We start from the raw sequence: 15,344 nt of genomic DNA on the forward strand, positions 1-15,344 counted from the left end.
GGTGTCCGTCGCCAAACGCTCATCCCAAAGACCCCCGGGTGTGGGGAGGATGCTCCCACCGGCCGCCAAAGCGTCGACCCCCGTGCTGCTTCTCCTCTCCCCGAACAGAACGACCCCTCTCTCCGTCAGCGTCGGGAAAGCGGGCAGCTGCCGGGGCCGTGCGGACGGCGCAGGGCCGCGGACGGTGCTTTCTGCGCCGGGCTCTGCAGGGGAAGGCGCTGGCGTGGACCCCCCGGCTCCTGGAGGTGCAGCACGTGGGTGAGGAGCCGCTACCGGTGGGCGACGGGCGGAGAAATGGCGGCGTGATGGTGGCGTTTGGCTGCGTTGCAGTTTTACGAGCTGGTGAGCTCCATCCTCGGCAGCGAAGACCTCCGGGGTAAGAGGGTGGCTCCTCCGAGGCGGGATGGGACCCGTCCCGGGGCGGCCGTCGCAGGCGTGACAGCACCGTGCTGCTCCCGGGAGGGCGGTGGGGAAACAGTCCACTGTGATTTTTATTTCTAAGCCAAATTTAGCGGTAAAATCTAAATATGCTGCTGCAGCGGTGGATAAAGAGGTGTAAATATTTAAACACGGTTTGAGTCCGTCTCAGATTGGTTTTGGTGTCACGGGATAGGAAAATCACTTCTCGAGTGTCTTCCGTCTTATTTCTTCGTACCAAAGGCGCCGGCTGGAGCGGCCCCCGCAGCCCAGCTTGGCGGCTGAGCCCGGGCTGAGGTCCTGCGTGAGGGGTCCCGGGGGGGTTCGGCGCGGTGAACGGCGGCGTTGCCTTGACAGGCTGCACCGCTCCCGCCGCAGCCGTGCTCCCTGGGGGGGGCAGGCCAGGGTGAAAGCCTCGAATCTTTGGATTATGATAAATAACTCCGTGTTAAACCTGTACCTAGATGGCTGATAACCCCCCCGCGCTGCTGGTGCATGAGCAGATTGCAGATCTCCGTCAGCGTAATCGCGAGGCTCGTGTGGGAGAGCCTGGGCAGCTTTGCTTTTTTGCATTTAGGGGGGGGAAATGGGGAGAAAGTCGCCGTCAGCATCCTTCGCTGTGAGCCTTGGTCTGAATTTGGGGAAATCGGGCACGGGGCCGCAGCGCTGTGCAGCAGCGGGAGCCCAGGATGAGCCTCCAGCAGCAGCCTGGGTGCTGGGATGCTCCGAGGGCCTCGCTCCTCAGGGCTCATTAGTTCCGCCAAAAATGGCTTTATTCGGACCGCTGCCGTGTCCCCGCGAGGCTGTGGCTGCCGGGGACCCGGTGGTGACGCTGCCTCTCCGTCCCATCCTTCTGCAGAGCCTTTCCTCTCGCTGCTGCTGGTGGTGACAGAGATGGATTTCTCCCTGGACCTGCAGGTACGGTGACGAATCGGCGGGCTGGTGGCCGGCCCACGGCTGCCAGCACGGGGCCGCGGCTCCTTCCTCGCCGGGACCGATGGCACTGGCGCTCCTTTGTTTGCAGAATTGCAGCTTCTTGGACGAAAGCTGGCTGCTGCCGGTAAGAGCGCGTCTCTCCCCGGAGCCATCCCTCTGCCGCCTGGCCCTCGCTGAGCAGCCAGATGAGGAAGAGTAGGAATGGTTTGGTGGGGGGGGGGGGGTTGCCACGCAGCTCTTCGCCCGGCCGCAGCCGGCGCTGAACGGGCCCAGGTTCACCAGCGCGAGCGGAGCTGCCCCTGCCACCGAGGTGGGACCCTGCCAGGCCCCTGCGCCGTCACCAGGAGCCGTCCCGGGAGTAAAACCGAGCGAGAGTAGCACCCAAGCCTCAATTGCTGAGATGAATGAAGTTTTCCTATGCTCCCTTCCCTGATTTTTTTGCCGAAAAATCCCCATTTCCCTGGGCTGACACAAGTTACGCGTCAGTTGGTTTCGCTCTTGGTTTTGCTCAGTGAAATTTCGGTGCCTTTACTGAGAACAGCAGCGATGCCTTTTTAAAACGAAGAGCGTCCTTCCTCTGCCTTTTTAACCCAAAAGAACCCCCCAAAAAGCTCAAGATGGCTCTGGGGCTGGTCACGGCGTGCGCCGAGCCACGGTGCTGGCAGCGGAGGCCAGGATCTCACTGGCTTTTGGGCGTTTCTTACCGCAGGAGCTCCCGGCCAAACTGGCCGTGTCTCGAGCCCCTGGCTAACGCGAGGTGACAGTAAGTGCTGTCGCAAATGGCAGCGGGTTTGGGGAGGGGTGGCAGCGGTCCCCAGCTGCGTGGGGACGTGTGGGGTGAGGGAGGAGGGCTCATTGCTGAGTGAAGGGCTCACCTGCTGCTTTGCCGTCCTGTCCGTTTGTCCCTCCAGTGTCTGGGCATGGCTGAATCCCAGGAGATGGCTGGGACAAGCAGCCGCTGACGGTCCCAGCCCAGCCTGGGGCACTGGGGACCGGCCTTTCCCTGGGCTCCAGAAGCCCTGGTTTGGCACTGGTGCCAGAAATGATCCAGGGCAAAGGGTCCCCATCCTCCTCCTCGCCCTGGTCACGCTCCTTTGGTGTCCTGTGGCCACGGCCAGGGCCCTGTCACCGGCCACTATCTTCCAGGTGTGCATCACTTATGAGACGGTCCCGTGCCGAGCGCTGGGGATGGTGCTCAGGTAGGAGCCCTCCATCCTCCTCTCCAGCGGGATCTGGAGACCACGACACTCAACCCCCTCTCCAAAAATGGGAGATAAATACCCTGCTGAGAGCATCGGGGCTGTCTCGGCAGCTTTGCTCCCCATCGGCTCAGCCTTGCTGAGAGCTGCTGTCCACGGGGCAGCTTTTCCCTGCCTCCGTGTAGCGGTGAAGCATCCCTGATGGTACGGGAGAGCTGGGGCAGCCGGGCTGGGTCCCCAGGGCTGAGCCAGGGCTCGGCTGTGCCCCCGGGTACGTGGACGGCAAGGTCTTTGTCACCGAGGTGCTCCCTGAGAGCCAGGCAGAGGTGGACGAGGTGGTGCTGGCTGGCGATGTCCTCGATGAGATCAGTGGCTGCTCACTGAGCAACGCCTACAGCGGGCAGGTGGGTGGACGTGTGCCCCCCATCTCCCCCCCCTGCCTGCCCCCATCCTCCCCTCTGCTTGCCCCCTCCCTCCAGGCTGGGGACGTGCTGCGGTGGCACGACGGGGGGGTCTACGAGCCGCTGCTGCCCGTCCTGAAGGTCCTGAAGGAGAAGGAGCCCCACTTCCAGCTCCAGCACGGCCCCCGGCACAGGGCTGAGGGGGACCCACGGAGGCTTCGGGGGGGCAGGTAAGGCCCGCGACATGGGGAGCCCCCAGGCTGGGGGTGCCAGCATCAGCGGAGCCCCATGCCCACACTGTCTCCAGTCCCCACTCGGGTCCTGGTACCAAAGCTGCCCCCATGGCCTGGGGAGGGGGGGGGGGTGCTGCGAGCATCTTCCCCCGCAGAGAGCGGCAGGAGGATGCGCGGGGTCCTCGTGCTGATGCCCCCCAGCTCTTTTCTCTCCAGGCTGCTCTACAGCCTGCGGTACCTGGGCCGGACGGGCGTTGGGAAGGTGAGGCGATGGGGCAGAGCCGTGCTGGGGGGTGAATTGTCTCTTCTGGGTTGGTTTTTTTTTCACGTGCCAGTGGGTTATTCCCTCCCTCCCGCTCTGTTTCAGTGTGGTGGCAAAGAGGTGCTGGACCCAGCCATCCCCGCCGTGCTGGAGAGGCACTCGGCAGCGCAGGTGAGCGAGGGGCTGAGGGCACCCGGGAAGGGCTTGGTGGGAAAACTAAAGGGCAGTACCCTCTCTGCCCAGGGATATTTTTTCCTGCTGGCTCCAGGTTTGTTTGGCCTGGACGAGTATTTGACATCCCCCCACCCCGGTGGGGTTTTTTTCTGTTAAAAGCATCTCTGCAGCCAAGCTAGGAATGTGCATTAAGGAAAAAAAAAAAAATACAACTACCTGCAGGAAAGCACTTGGAAAACTGTGGGGAGGCTGAGCCTGGTTTCAGGGGTGCTTTAGGGCTCAGGTTGCTGTTGCTTGAGCCTTCAGGAGTGGTTTGTGACAAGATCCAAGTGGGAGAGCACTGGGCGCTTCGTCACCTCTGCGTTTGAATCATCTCCCGCCAGTGTCTTATTAAAAATAGAGCTCGGGCGCCGTGATGATGGGGGCTTCTTCCATCCCCCGTTCAGGAGGTTTTATTTGATGTGAAGGAAGCAGAAGTCCTCGTACAGGAGAAGGATTCTCCCAGGGTAAGCGAGCAACACCCAAGGTCCGGTGACTCCCGAGGCTGCCGATCTCGCGGCGTGGGGAGCCCGGCTTCGGGGGTCCTGGGGCCACGTTAAACCAGGAACGGGGTCGACAAGGATGGGCTGCAGCCCCCGACACCACGTCCCTCCTGTCCGCTGCGCAGCTCCTGTGCCGCTACCCCTACCCCTCCATCTCCTGCGGGGGACGCTGCGTGGGCAGCAGCAATGTATTCGCCTTCTGCGTGGTGTAAGTGTTGCCTGGGGGCCCTGGGAGGGGGATGGGGAGGGTCTTAGAAAATAAACAAGCGCCCTCCAGCCCAGCCACGGGGTCTCTGGTGTGGTTACAAGCCAGGGCTGGCGTTCAGAGCCGCTCGCTCTGCCGGCTAATGTACGCGTTTCCATTTTTAGCGCTTCCCCGGAGAGCCCTGACGGGAGCACGTTCGACTGCCTGGTGTTCGCGTCGAGTTCTGAGCACGAACGCGAGGAAACCGTCAGGCGGATCGGGAAGGGAACGGCTTGTGTCTTCGGCTGTCATCACGGCGAGACCGTGGAACGCCAAGAATTGCTGTTCTGGGCCACCACATGCAAGATCCAACTTTGTTTCTTTCGGTTGAGGTTACTAAAATGAATAGATAATCTGATAAGAGTTTTCTGGTGGGTTTGGTTTTTGTGTTGGTGGTGGGTTTTGGTGGGGGTTTTTTTAAGAACTGCTAGACAATGATTTTATTTTAAGGAACAGTTTCTAGGCATGCCCAGATGGTGCATTGTTTCCACCAAGAACTTGGAGGAAATACTGTTTTCGAGGGATGTTATTTTAAAACATACTTTTCCTGCAGGAGCCCAGCCTGCTACTGCAGTTTAGCACCAAATCGAGCATTCATAAATCCCATCACTCAAAATTCTTATTTTTAACCTGCCTGAACGGAAGCTGCAGGGTTTGTCCCAACTTACGCGGCTCCTGGGCCATGGAGGACCAAGGTCCCCGCTCCTTGTGGGAACATCCCTGCCTGCTGTCCCCTCACCAGGCTGTACCCCCCAGGACAGACCTCCCCGGCCCAGCTACCCGAGATCTCGTGGCGTCAACTGAAGCTTGAGACGCTGCTTAACTTTGATCCAAGCCTTTCATTTAGCAATGAAGTTTACAACGTCGATGTGAGGAAATCTTTTTCCCCACAGGCTTAGCAGTGAGGAAAATACGTGTTTAAAGCCTGACCTGGGATGGTTGCAGACCACGTTTGTAGCAGCTCCGCGGCAGATGAGCTAATGGCGTTACCCAGGGGCTGCGTGTCGGAGCGGCGTAGGACAGGGCGCCGAGGAAGCTGTGAGTAAGCGCGTGGTAAGGAGCACTGTTCCTCCAGCTGCAGGGTTTAAGCACACGGAGTGGTTTGTCTGATGAGGGAGAGCCCCGGCTCCAGCCCCGGGCGCGTGGCCCAGCCTGGCAGCCCCCCGGGTGACGCGGGCCCCGGGAGCGGGGGTCAGGAGGGTTTTCCGGCCGTTGCTGTGGAAGGAAGCGCTGTAACCGTGTCCGGTCTTCAAGCAAGCACACAGCCAGCCGTGGTGACGTGGTGACGTGCCGCCTGTGCCTGGTGCAAACCATCGCTGCTCTGCCTCCTGCAACGCCCCGTCTGCCACGGCTCTTTTAGCTTCACTGAAATAAATCGAGGTGAGCTCGCTAAACTGCTTCCCTGCGCTGTTTCTCTCTGCCAACTCCAGCCTTACTCGCGCAGCCTGTTCTGTAAGAGCTGAGAACTGGCCTCGCAGTTCAATTTAAATGTTAATTACCTGTGTTGCAGGTGTAGTCAGAGCAGCTTTCCTCTAGCCCAGCCTCACACGGCGTGGCTGTTCCCAGAGGCACTGCTGGGAACACCAGACCTGTCCTGGCCGAGGCCAGAGCGCTGTGCCCAAGTGAAGGCCTGGGCGTAATCCCATCTCACCGGAAAAAGCTTCCATGGGAGATGAGCGTCTTACTGAGCGCCCAGTCCCGCTCGCTTCGCAGCCCCGGGGCTCTGCTCTCCAGTTGGAGCAGTGGCTTTTCCACTTGTGCAGCACCCTGGCTGCTGTCGGTAACTGGGACTCAGCCACGCGCCCAGATCCCACAGAAACTCCCAGCCCGCAGCCGGACACCCCACACCTCAGCCTTGGGACGCTGCTCGGGGACCAAGCTGCTGGTGGCACCGTGGGCAGACCTGTCCCACCACCAGAACCAGCTTCCCCTGCACCTACTGGAAAGGAGGAGGAAAAAAACAAACAGCTTAGTTCCAGAGCTGTGCCTGAGCAGCTGACACTGGTAAGCAGCTGAGCTTTATAAAAAAAACACCAAAGCCTCCCCAAAAGGCAGCTCTTCCTCCCCTGCCCTGCAGCTCCAGCTACGGAAGAGCCTCCAAACCCCTCCGAGGGGGCCAGGGCAAGCTCCCCTCTCTGCTGACAGACAAAAATGCAGCTGCAGCAGCAGCACCCCAGCCTTACCGGCACCAGCTGCGGCCAGGAGGGGAAAGCTGCTTCAAGCCCATACAAACCAAATGACAAAGACTCCTCGCATGTGAATGTAAAACATTTAATTTAAAAATGTTGACACTACAATATATAAAATAGCTATTATAAATGCACATAGTGTATTCTATAGCTGCCAGGTTTACGTTTTTTTTTTAGGAAACTGTAAGTTACACTGTGGTTAAGACTTGTAGTTTCACCCTCTGAAAAAGTCCACATTTGATCACAGTGATGTATGGTCAGACTAACAGCCCCAATTGTTAAACACTTGGATCAAGTCATAACCAGTTTTATTGCAAAAGGACCCTGTACACATTTATATCAATTCTAGTACCTTACAAGTTTAGCTACCCAACAAGTCATTAACATACAGAAACATGCATGAGAAGCAAGAAAGATCACCCATCCCTTCTGCATATTAGCAACTTGTCACTCCTGAGCACCGCGGCTCACATCACTGAGGTTTATGTGAACAGTCACTTTTAGCATTCATCCTGAGTGAAAGATGGAATGACTTAAGTACAAATGCAACATATTATAAACAATTTCTTACAAAAAAAGTCACAAATTAAACCAAAGTATTTTACAGAAATTACTACAAAACACCATAAAAACAGCCTTCACTTAAGCCCTCTCCCCCCGTATCCTGCGAGCCAACTGGATGTCTTTGGGCATGATGGTGACTCTCTTGGCATGGATGGCGCACAGGTTTGTGTCTTCAAACAGACCCACCAGATACGCTTCGCTGGCCTCCTGTTTCAAGAGCAGAACAAGAAACGCTGTTAGCAAACCCCAGCAAAGCAGGCCGAGCGCCACGAGCACTGAGGCCCGACAGGCCACTAGCAAATACCTGCAGCGCACCGATGGCTGCACTCTGGAACCTCAAATCCGTTTTGAAGTCCTGGGCGATTTCCCTGACGAGCCGCTGGAAGGGCAGCTTGCGGATCAGCAGCTCCGTGGACTTCTGGTAGCGCCGGATCTCACGGAGGGCGACGGTGCCGGGCCTAGGAGGGGGGAGAGGGAGGGGAGGGGGCGGGTGAGCCGGGGCCTGGCAGAGGCAGCGCGGGGCCGGGCCGGGGGCCTTACCTGTAGCGGTGGGGCTTCTTAACGCCGCCGGTAGAGGGAGCGCTTTTCCGGGCCGCCTTAGTGGCGAGCTGCTTGCGCGGGGCCTTCCCCCCGGTGGACTTGCGGGCAGTCTGCTTCGTACGGGCCATCTCGCCTCACTTACCTGCGGGGACAGGCAGGCGTGACGCGGGGCCCGGCTCGCCCCGGCCTGGCCCATCCGCTTCCCCCCCCCCCACCCCTCCAGCAGCAGCAGATGTCGGCGCCCCCCCTCCCCCGCCGCCTCAGCGGGCAGGCGGCCAGCGGGGCCTCCCCCGGGAGGAGGAGGAGGAGTCACGGTTCTCCCCCCTCCGCCCCCGCTTCGCGTCGCGGCCCGGCCGCTCCCCTCCCCGGGGGAAGCGGACTGAGTCACGCCGCCTCCCTCTTCCTCCCGGGCCGTCCCGCGGGGGGGGGGGGAGGGGGATGGGAACCGGCCGTGACTCGGTGCACGTAGGCACGGCCCGGCCGGGCCGCCAGCCCCGACGAGGACCCCCAGCCGCCACCGCTCCGCTCCGCCGCGGGCCCCGCCCACCGCCCGCCACTCACCGCTCGGAGAAGGAGGAAGCACCGGTGACCGGTAGCGCTGCGCGCTGAAGCCTGCGCTGCTCCCGCCGCAACGCGCCAGGCACCCAGCCACCCCCTCACTGCGCCCTCCCCACCGCGGGGACGCGTCTTTTACAGCGGGGGCGGCACGCGGCGCGGTGACCTCACAATGCCTGGAAGCAGCGCGCCCTACCATTGGCCGGGACCTCCGCCGGCGCCGTGGCGTCACAACACACAAAGGCCGTGCTCCGGTTCCTCGGCGCTGATTGGGCGCGGGACCGGCCGCTGATTGGTTGTTAAAGTAGGCGCCCGATTGGGTACTGTGAGCCGAGAAGGGGCCAATCGGCGGCGGGCTGACGCTCTGCTCTCTGATTGGACGAAACGGGACAGGGTTTGGATCCTACTCTTTGTTGCAAAGCTCCACAATGGGAAGTCAATAGGAGCGGGGCGAGCGGCGGCGGGGCGCGGCGGGGCGGCGGGCTCCCCCCGGGCACCCCCCGCCCGGCCCCCGCGGCCCCCGCCGCCTCCCGGCCCGCCCCCGCCAGGAAGCGCCTTTCCCGGGGCGGGTGGTGCGGGGGGCTGCGAGCGGTGAGGGCCGGGCCAGGCCACGGGGCCGCCCGGGGAGGGGGGGGGGCCGGCGGGACACCCCCCCCACTCCCCCCCACCGGCCTCCGCCTCCCCCGGGAGCCGCGGGGAGCGGCGGCCCTCGGGCGAGGCGCGGGAGCCGTGCGGTGCGGTGGGGGGCGGATCGCTGGGGGGGGGATGGGGGCAGCGTCCCGTTGCCCTCCCCCCCCCCCCCCCACGGCCCGGGGACGAGCGAAGCCCCCAGGTCCCCTGCGGGAGCAGGCCCCGGGGTCACCGCTCGGCAGCGCCCGGCGCGGGACGTGGCTCCGGGTCTGTGACACCCCCACCCCCCCCAAAGCCGGGGGGACGCCGAGTGCCTGCCCCGGGAGCTGGCCTGGGGGGCTGGGGCCGCGCCCCGCTGCACCCCCAGACCCTTCCAGCTCCCACGCTGGGGCCGACCCCCAGGTTTCACCAGTAGAAAGCCAGAATCCATGTTCCCCGGTGGCGTCACCTGGGAAGAAAAACACCAAGTGACCCTTTCATGGGGGGAGATCGCTGCCTTAAGAGCCGCACCTGGCCGGAGGGGACTATTTTGTTGTATCTGTGGCGACTGCCGGGAGCGGAGACGGGTCCGCGTCCCCGTGGGAAGGGTACCTGGGTGGGGAGGAGCGGGTCCCAGCTGCCCCACCACACAAGACGCCTGCTCAACCCGCCGGTCTCTGTGAGCTGCGCAAACGGGAGCGCAGCCGCCATCGCGCAGGCTTTGCGCGAGGTTCCGCGTCCTCCCCGAGCGTGTCAGCGTCTCAGGCCGACGCCAGGCAGAGCCGGGATTGCCGGGACGGAGCGAGCGTGGGGCCGGGGAGGTCACGCAGAGCAATGTGGTGCGACAGGGCCGTCGCGTGTGCCGGGGCTGCTGGGGGGACGCCAGCTCCTGCGGACCTCCCTGCCTCTGGTCCTCATTTTCGGGTTAATTTTCTCTGTTGCAAAGGAAAATGTTAATTATTTATCAGAGGCAAGAAGCTGCGTGTAGTGGAACGACCTGGGAGGTGCAGGTAAACACCCGTTTGCGTCTTCTGGAAAATCGGAAGTAAAGAAATTCCCCTTTCATCTGAGCCGTTCACGCTTAGGAAGAAGAAATCTAGCGACGCGTTCTGGTGACAGTGCTTTGAGTCCGGGAGTTGTGAGGGTGCGCTCCACTGCCAGGAACGCCGGGAGCCCGGTGCCCCGCTGTGGTACCGGGAGCTGAGCGGCCCCGTGGACTCTTCCTTCCCCACCTCTTCGCAGCGATGGCTGCTCACTCTTCCAATTTTAAGAAATAGTTTGGATTTTTTGTTCTCTTTAAGACCGGAGCAGGGCTGCGCATCCCCAGGTGAAGCAGGCCGAGGGAAAGGCGTGGCTGCCGAAGCTGGAGAGAGCAAACGAGCGCGCGTTGACGAGGGCCCGCGCGAGATGGAAGTAAAAGGCGCCCTGGGCACGTGGCCCTGGTGCGTCCCGAACGTCGCTGTGCCGCGTGGCGGAGCCTGCGGTGAGTTGTCCCAACTGCGAAACAAAAGAGAACTGGAAGGGGAAACGCTGTTGGTACCAGACTGCCAATGAAACGTCTCCAAACAAGACTTCGAGTCCGTGGTTTCCGAATCCCTGTGCGCGTTGACGGCGTTTGCAGTGTGATCCGTCGCCAGGCGGAGGGTTTTGTCTGCAGGTTCCTCGGTGACGGTGATTTTATGCTGGGTACGTAGGTGTGTAGGTGTAGACGTTCACTGAAATACCTCCGCACCTACTGACTTCTGAGAAGTTGTCCGACGTGACCAGGAGCTGCATAATTACAGTTCTCCAGCCTCCCGCGGAGGGTCGTTAGGTCAATAAGGAGGTGTCGATATCCAATGAAGTCCTTCTCCAAACGCAGAGGAATAAGCGATTCCATTACCCCAGTGAAAGCCTGCCCGCAGCAGGCGCCGAATCAGCGTCAATGAGAATTTTAAAAGTTATTTCCCCCCCAAAAAAAACCCAGCCGCAGGGGCAGCCCGCGGACCGGGCCCGAGAGCTGATGATTAACGTTGCTCACCCCGCGCGTGCTGGCAGAGCTCCCACCGGCGTTTGCCCCGCCAGTCCTGGCTGCCCTCTGCCACACAGCTGGAGGATCCCGGCCGGGGAAGCGGCTCCGTGCGGAGCCCAAGAGAGCAAAGTCCCATTAAAAGAAGCTCGTTATCATTTCCTCCCCCGGGAGAGGAGTTAATTGGCGGAGGAAGCTCTTCACACGGGAACTCAGCCGCGTCCTTGGGCACGGCTGTGGTGGGGGGGGGAATCTCCAGGGGGAGGACATGCAGTCCCCTGCTGACCCAGCATCGAGGGGCCTAGGGTGGCACCTAGGTAGGGTCTCCATGCGGCTCGCTGGGCCTTCCTCCTCCTCCTCCTCGGGACGGCAGTGCTATTCCCAGGCGCTTCCTGGACGGCGTTGTCCCGTGGGTGGGGAAGGCCGTGGAGCGATGAGAGGTGCCAACACCAAAATAACCCTTTGGCCGGGACGCCGTGCTCCCACGTCCAGGACTGGAGGGAAGGGGGGGAAGGAAGGAAGGAAGTGAGGCCGCCCGCCACAAATAACTCCCCGTCCTCTCACAGGCCTCGCGGCCAAGGCCTCCCCCACACCCTTCCCTGCCTGGCGGAGGGGCTGGGCTGGACGGGCCGCGCCGTCCCCGGGGCTCGGTGCTGTCCCCGGCCTCGGGCCCTTCCTCGGGGCCGGCCCCGGCGATGGGGACTCGCAGCGGGCGCGATCCCGCCCCGCCGCCGGGGGGCGCCCTGGCGCGCCGCCCCGCCCCATGGCCTACAGGTCCCGTCGCCCCCGGAAGTGCGGTGCCGCGCCGCCGCGGGGCGCCTCTGGGAGTTGTAGTCCCGCCGGCCGGAAGCCGCCGCCCGCCGCGTCCCGGGTTGGCGGGGCGCGCGCGCGCGGCGGGACTACAAGTCCCACTCCGCCCCGCGCACCGGGGCGGCAATGGCGGCGGCGGCGCCTGCGCGCGGCGCCCTCCGTGCGGACCGCGCAGAGTGAATAATAAAGGTCTCCTCGGCGGCGGCCGCGGCGGCGGGAGCGGAAGGCGGGAGGCATGTCCAAGGGCCCGGTGGCGAGCGGCCCCGCCGCGGCCGGGCCGGCGAACGCCGCCAGCGCGCTGCAGGCGCAGCCCGAGAAGCCGCAGCACTACACGTACGTAGCGAGAGCTTCCCCGCCGCCCGCCCGCCCGCGCGCCAACACGCGCCTGACGTCAGCGGGCAGCGTGCGGCACGCGCGCACGGAGACCCGCCGCCCGCCCGCGCGGCACCGGCTGGAACCGGCCCCAGCCGGCGCGGACCGGCGGGTCCCGCCCGCGGGGGGGGAGGGGCGGGGCGGGGGCCGAGCGGCTCCTCCGCCCCCCGCGGCTGGCGCCGGCCGCGGCCCCCCGGAGAGGGGAGGGGAGGCGGGGGGGGGGGGTCCAGGCTTCCATCACCGCTGCCCCGTCCCCTGGCCCGGGGGTCCCCCCGCGGGCGTCGCCTCAGACGTGGAGGCGGCACGCGGCGGGCTCCACGCGGGCCCTGCAGCCCCCGAGGGGTCCCGGGGCGGCGTGAGGGGACGGGCGCCATGTTGCCTGGCTGGCCCCGAGCCCCCCGGTGTGATGCCGGCCGTGAGGGCCGTGGCGGCCAGGGGTCCGCGGGCACGCTGCGGGGATGTTCTGCGCAGGCGCGTGAGCAGCGTCCCCCGTGGGAAGCGTTCCACGAAAATCCCACGGAGCCCTCGTCCCCTTCCCGCCTTTCCTCGCCCTGCGTGGGCGAAGCACCCTCGGTGTGCGTCGGCCTTGGCGTGCGTTGCCTCCATCACCAGAGACAGGGCCTCGGTGGGGGCTCGCTGCCGGGCTGCGGCTTCCCCGGGCGGGAAACGCCGTTTCAGCGCGTCATCCCGAGAGCGTGCGACCGCCTGGAGCTCGCGCTGTGTGAGCGTGGCCTGCGATGAGTTGTCCGCGTTGGGAGCTGCGGGGATGATGCTCCAGTCCCCTTTTGCAAGAGGGATAACGGGGCGGGGTGAGAGCGAGCGGTGCCTTTGCGAGGACGGGCTGACGATGGATGTGTAACGGGTGGCGATAGGGCTGGTGTTCCCTGTCCTCCTTAAAAGAAAGCAAGTTTGGGACTGTTGCTTGTGAACAAAACACGTGTGCCAAGCTGTCTACCCTTATCATTTTAGGGTGTTGTCCACATACAGAAAAAAACATTGTACCAGTTACCCCTATCTCTCGCTTGTGCTGATGCCCCCACCCAAAATGCGAAGGGCCGGTTCAGAGTGTGGTCCGTATTCCTTTAGTTCGTGTTTTCATAAAGTTGGTGATGGACTTCCCTGCGTTCACGCTATGATACACAGAATAAAACGAGCCACAAGCAGTGCAGAGGCACGGATCCGTGCGACGCGTGTGCCTGCTGCAGGGATCCCTGGCTGTTGGACATCCCCTTCCTTCAGGCCGGGCAGAATGTGGAGTCTGTGGCAGAATGAGGGCTGCTAGGCTTTATGCCCGTTGTGAAGATCCTCTTGTGATCTTCAGGGAGCTGGCAAGTCACAGCCTCGTAGGTTACTTTATTTCTGGTGGTGTCTACAGTTGAGGTTTGACAGCTTTGTGGGAGCAACTGGCGTGAAGGGATCTGCTGCTGGAGTGGTGGGAGGGGGTGCAGGGCCTGCCCTTGGGGGTGGGGTGACGCCAGCGACAGAGGCAGTCGGTCAAAAGCGAGAGGGAAGAACCCAGGCGGCAAGGAGATGAGGCAGAGAGATTGTAAGTACGGTAGGTAGAGGAATGTGATAACGTGGCTAAGCATGACCATGGAAACAAGGCTATCAAAGATTAGGAAAGAAGCAGTGGAAGAAAGAGTTCAAGAAATGGGAAGAAAAGAAGGAAGATCAGAACCCGGTAGCTGAAAAGGTCAGAGGAGGAAAATGGGACAGTGTGGAACAAAGGTGGTGGTGCAGTTAGCTTCTTTCCAGAGGGCAAAACGTGTATTTTCAAATGGATGCTAAAAATACTTCAGGGAAAACGGAGGAGCTGAATAACCATAAGTGAGGGATGGGTTTGGGGGCTGCAGAGCGCTGGCGGCGGGCTGTGAGCCATACTTTGGAAGTCTTGGATTTGTATGCTAGGTCAGATCGCACTGTAAACCTCCTCCTGATAACATATGGGAACGCACTTGGTGGTCGTTCGTGTGAACAAGTTGTATGTTGTCAAAATGTAAATATTTTCTTCCTTTTTTTTTTTTTTCCCCTTAAATATAGTTTGTTTCCATAAAATGACATGAAGGTTACAAGTTGTAGACTCGAGTAAGCTTAATTATCTGCATACTTTGCTGTTCCCTGGGGACAGACAATCTGCTGCTGGGGATCTCTGGCTCGGAAAGTTTTGGTTGTATTTGTTAGGAAATGTTCCAGTTTCTGTATGAATGTCGATTTCTAAACTCTTGGTGGTATTTGCAGGAGTTTTTTAGCTACTTTGAGCTGCAGTTCTAGATCCTGTCAGGAAGCCTTTTGTTCTAGATGTACAGCAAAAGAAAACCTGGAAAAAAAGAAAAAAGTATTATTGATGCTGTCTCACCCCTGTGGCACTGTGTGCTAGCGGATGAGGAGCCCAATAAACCTCTCTGATTGTGTCCTTGGTAGCAGCTGTAGCAAGCAGGTAGATGCTCCTGGAGAACAGGTCACTCTGGTGTACAGCAAACTTGACTGTTTAATTACGAACGGCGTGTTTCTCGCCTGAGGACCTGGTATTCCGTTTGTGGAAGTCAAGTGAGTAACGAAATACTCAACAACTGCTGGTGTCTTCTCTCTGGGTTGCTGGATTAGAGGTTTCTGCGCGGGGCTATTCCTCGCCATCCCATGGCAGATGCGGTTGGGGATTCCTCGGGACGCAGGGCTGAGGTGGGCTCGCTTCAGAGCACCCACGGGCTGGTGCGGTGTGTCTGCCTCGGGCGATGTGCTCGGCGGGGCTTAGCTGGCTGCGCGTGGTGGGAAGTGGGTTTGGTTTGCGTACGCTCTGCCAAACCTCAGCGAAGTACTGACTTTGCACCGTTCCGTCGCTCTAGCTGGCGCGGTTATTTTTGTGTGTGTCTGTCTCTGTCTTTAATGTGTTATCTACAAGCGTGGATAGAGGCCGAGTTCAAAGAAACTGAAAGCAAGCGATCAGTCACTTGGAGATGCTGAGTATCACACTGTAATTTTGTTTTGGTGCAGTCTACCCATTTGGCTGCTGCAGTCTTCATTGGTTTTTTGGTCAGACTGGACTCTTTAATGGTGAATTGCAAAGATTGTATCCACTGCTTTATCTGGCACAGTTTAGGTAAGTGAAAGTGGAGCAGTGCTTTGTTCGCTGTGCACTCACCTGAAACTCGTCCAGAGTTTAACAACTCTGCAGGAAAGCAAACGTTCGGGTGAAGATAAATTAACCCATTAAATAAAAAAAATGAAGAGTGCCTTCATTCTATTCCATTCAAAATACACGTGCTCAAAAGCAGTGTTGAAAATATTCTGA

General features: G+C 61.0%; 2 protein-coding genes and 1 long non-coding RNA gene across 8 annotated transcripts in view; 2 read left to right on the plus strand and 1 right to left on the minus strand.

Moving 5' to 3' along the window:
• Positions 1 to 313: 313 nt before the first annotated feature.
• LOC142363869 (uncharacterized) lies at positions 314 to 1,518 on the plus strand. Its single transcript, XR_012766013.1, has 3 exons — positions 314 to 376; positions 1,277 to 1,335; positions 1,442 to 1,518. It is a non-coding gene; the product is annotated as an uncharacterized LOC142363869 (long non-coding RNA).
• Positions 1,519 to 6,663: 5,145 nt separating this feature from the next.
• On the minus strand, positions 6,664 to 8,376 carry LOC104337265 (histone H3.3A). The gene is made up of 4 exons (XM_075440666.1): positions 8,263 to 8,376; positions 7,702 to 7,843; positions 7,466 to 7,619; positions 6,664 to 7,368 (listed from the first exon to the last, which is right to left on the minus strand). The coding sequence occupies exons 2-4, from the start codon at positions 7,827 to 7,829 to the stop codon at positions 7,240 to 7,242; spliced, it is 411 nt and encodes a 136-aa protein (XP_075296781.1). The 5' UTR covers positions 7,830 to 7,843; positions 8,263 to 8,376; the 3' UTR covers positions 6,664 to 7,239.
• A 3,440-nt stretch (positions 8,377 to 11,816) lies between these two features.
• The window catches only part of UNK (unk zinc finger), a 43,505-nt gene continuing 39,977 nt past the window's right edge, over positions 11,817 to 15,344 (plus strand). For all 6 annotated transcript variants that reach the window (XM_075440659.1, XM_075440662.1, XM_075440664.1 and 3 more), the window contains exon 1: positions 11,817 to 12,016. In XM_075440659.1, the coding sequence (XP_075296774.1) occupies positions 11,919 to 12,016 (98 nt within the window). In that variant the 5' untranslated portion in view covers positions 11,817 to 11,918. The remainder of the gene's footprint in view (positions 12,017 to 15,344) is intronic.

Source organism: Opisthocomus hoazin, chromosome 21 (genome assembly GCF_030867145.1).
Source record: "Opisthocomus hoazin isolate bOpiHoa1 chromosome 21, bOpiHoa1.hap1, whole genome shotgun sequence".
In the NCBI taxonomy this organism is placed as follows: domain Eukaryota; kingdom Metazoa; phylum Chordata; class Aves; order Opisthocomiformes; family Opisthocomidae; genus Opisthocomus; species Opisthocomus hoazin.